Source organism: Olea europaea, unplaced genomic scaffold (genome assembly GCF_002742605.1).
Source record: "Olea europaea var. sylvestris unplaced genomic scaffold, O_europaea_v1 scaffold3851, whole genome shotgun sequence".
In the NCBI taxonomy this organism is placed as follows: domain Eukaryota; kingdom Viridiplantae; phylum Streptophyta; class Magnoliopsida; order Lamiales; family Oleaceae; genus Olea; species Olea europaea.
In genome coordinates, this window is record NW_019257962.1 from 27,311 (window position 1) to 30,871 (window position 3,561).

A 3,561-nucleotide genomic window follows, 5' to 3' on the forward strand; every position below is an offset into this window, starting at 1 on the left:
ATAGTTATAATTTTTATTTTATTTTTATATAAATTTTTATTAATCATATACTGACAATTAGTAATAATATTGTTTAGTGGATATTAATTGACTTAATTTCAAAAAATAAGTAATATTAATTTTAATAATAATTGAATTTAGTTGAAATAAATTTAATTTTAAGGGTATTATTGACCATAAAACATAAAAATGTAAAATTAAAAATATAAGATAAATGAGGACATATTGGACCCAGAGCTAAATGTGTAAGGATAAAAATTGGTGATTAAAATTTTTTTCTCAATCCTCATTTTTAATATATTGTAGATTAATATTTCATAAGAATATTATACTATAGAAGCACAAATTTTACACAAATTAATATTCCACAATTAATTTGTGGTGCTTCTTTGATTGTGGAATCCTATGCAGTCGCATCGCCCGATCACCCTCAAAACCGACCATTATTAAAGTAGCAATAACTATTGTTTGAGTCTACCCGTATTCAACTAGTGTCCTTTAATACAAATTCATGGTTCACATCGCTTACACCCTTTCACTTATCGAAATTAATTCAAATTTCAAAAACCTTGTCCTGTAACATGCACCGACGAATTTCCTCAAAATTTTAAAAAAGGAAATTATTTAATATTCAACCCAAATTAATAACTGAATTAAATTGGAGATTCTATGTATAATAAAATGCGTTTTGTATCATTTCGTTTAATCGAATTCCAAAATTTGATTTTTAAATGAATAACTGCAATTTTTTGAAAAAGACACATTTTTTTCCTTTAACAATAGGTCGATCATAACATTCTAGAATATTGGCAAGAAGTAATATAAAAATGATTTAAAATAAAAAAAATTAAAAAAAATGATTTAAAAAGATTCTAGATATGAAGTCGTGAAGAGTCAGCTCTGCATTATTAGCATTTCTAAACATATCGGCTTATGCTAAGTTCACACCGAACCAAAAGTGTTGGCCTTTTAAATGCTTACTCTAAAACATCAAAAGGAAATAACTTCGTGCACGCATGAGAGTAATTTTTAGTGCTTATAAGCTTCGAGATATACATGTTAATTAGGTGCCTCAAAATTTGGTCAAAGATTGGAAGATTGCGTGTTGTCTTGGTCTAGAAAAGAATCATTAGAGCCGAGTGAGAAAGGAAAGGAATCAATTGCATCCAAAATTAAAGAAATAATATTTCAGCGCCAGATTTCTTTCTTTTATGTGGTTTTCTTAATTTCCATATTTTAGCCTAGTTTTAGGGTTTAACTCGTGTACTATAAATATGTGACTCCTCTTTCAATTTAGTTTAAGTCAAATCGCTGTGTCGTTGTAATTCTCTTCATATTGTCAGGTTTAATAAAATTCATCGTTTCTCTGTTTAGTTTCTCTTTTTTCTACTTTACTTTAATCTTGTTTTCGTGGTGCGATCTTAGATATTTCATAATTGTCATTAATCTCAATCTTGCATCACCTTTGAGATTAACAAGTGGTATCGGAGCACGGGTTGCAGGTTCTTCATGATTTGGTTGAAATTTTTCAATGATGAATTGGTTGAAGTATGAAATTTCGCTGCTGGATCGCAATACAAGATTTTCGCTGTGGCAGTGAGAATAATTGGGGGTATTATTAGACTTGGGACACATTTAACGTTTAACCATCTGGTCTGCCCTTTCTATCATGGCAGCGAGAATGATATTAACTACAAGTGATCCATGATAGCTCTACTTCCAGTTGCTTTTACCAGTAATGTACGATATTAATGGATTTGGATCGTTTAGCAGTAACTTTATCTTTGTCCAACGGTTAACCTGTTTTATAGGTTTATCTCCGAGTCGGGTGATTGCACAAAATTGATATTGTAGATAATCCGAGGCAAATTGAATGAATTAAGGGTGTGTTTGATACACCAAAATTTTTCATGGAAAATGGAATTTCAACAACATTTTCCAACTTTTAAGGTGTTTGATGGGTATATTTTTCCATCGAACTCAAGTTCTTTCTTTTCTTGAAATTTGAAATTTTCTTGGTTTATATGGTGGTAATTGGTTTTCCCGGTTATTGTAGCATATATATATATATTTTTTTGTTGGCAAAGTTAACAAATTCTAAAAATTATTGTAAAAAAATATTTTCCTTAAATTGACAATTTTCATGTAAAATAAAGTCAAATGAATATCAAAAGATGGATTTTTTTTTTTTTTGCGCAATGAAAATAAGTTTCATCCCCAATATCAGTGAAATCTATCCCTTTAATTGACAATTTTCATATCAAAGAGAGCCAAAAGAATACCAAAAAATACTTTTATTTCAACATTTTTCACATGAAAAATTATACTAATCAAATACAATAATTTACAATTCTCAGTAAAACAATTTCTAGGTAATTCAAATCCCCGAAATTCGTTTTCAATTCAATTCAATTCCATCTTTACAATCAAATGGACCCTAAGAGTTCTCTTTCAATACAGAACAAATATCTGTAGGAGTTATGTTCACAAGGAATTCTCTCTATGGTTTGATAGCAGAATATGAATATCGGCTTAACAAGAACAATCCTAATTAAAACATGACCAAAAAAAAAAAAGGAAACATGTATTGATCTTCTCTGACAAGGGAAACTGTAGATTAAGTACTTATTTTGAATTTAATCAGTCTAGCATACAAGGAGAAGAGTACAAATGCTAAGAAACATTATTTCACAATGAAACAATGCCAACAATCAACAAACCTCAAAGGGTACACACCAATTCACTATATTTTACATAGTTGAAAGCTGAAATCTTTCCTGACCGAGCACTATGTGCACAAGTAGTTTCTAGGCACAAGACAAAGTGCATTTTTCTTATGCATTGTAATTCCTGGTAAAACGTCTGTGTCAATATCTTCGGCCTTCATCCCACGAGCCAATTCCCAGTCGAAAGAGTAGAGAAGATTGGCAAGTGCAAGCTCCACCGTTGCAAGTCCTAGAGACATCCCGGGGCAGTTTCTCCTACCGGATCCAAATGGGATAAACTCGAAATCCTGACCTTTGATGTCAACAGAACTATTTAAGAATCTTTCGGGCCAGAATTCCGTGGGATTTTCCCAATACTCAGCATCTCTTGCAATGGCCCATGCATTGACGTAAACTATGATTTTGGGTTGGATTTCATATCCCTCTATAACGCAGCTTTTCATTGTTTCTCTTGGCAATAGAAGTGGAGTTGGAGGGTACAATCTCAAAGTCTCCTTTAGTACTGCCTTTAGATAGGGAAGTTTCCCCAAATCATCTTCGTCCACTCGACCTTTATTTCCAACCTGATCTCTGATTTCTTCCTGTACTTTCTTCATCGCGTTTGGAGTCTTTATCAGGCCTGTCATTGCCCAAATTATCGTTGCTGCACTCGTGTCCGTTCCACCAACAAATATATTCTATCAAGTAGCACAAAAAACACGTAAGTTACTTATTTTGAAAGTTATGTACGGTTACTCATTTAAACATTGTCTAAAGACAAACTTTTATATGTTGAACCAACACTATTGAAAGCTGATTACTTACCATGAGTACTGCTTTTATATGATCCAGGGTG

The 3,561-nt window shown here is 31.8% G+C and overlaps 1 protein-coding gene across 1 annotated transcript; it reads right to left on the reverse strand.

Moving 5' to 3' along the window:
- Positions 1-2,566: 2,566 nt before the first annotated feature.
- On the reverse strand, positions 2,567-3,555 carry LOC111387033 (cytochrome P450 71B9-like). Its single transcript, XM_023011552.1, has 2 exons — positions 3,531-3,555; positions 2,567-3,403 (listed from the first exon to the last, which is right to left on the reverse strand). The coding sequence occupies exons 1-2, from the start codon at positions 3,531-3,533 to the stop codon at positions 2,789-2,791; spliced, it is 618 nt and encodes a 205-aa protein (XP_022867320.1). The 5' UTR covers positions 3,534-3,555; the 3' UTR covers positions 2,567-2,788.
- Positions 3,556-3,561: the final 6 nt, after the last annotated feature.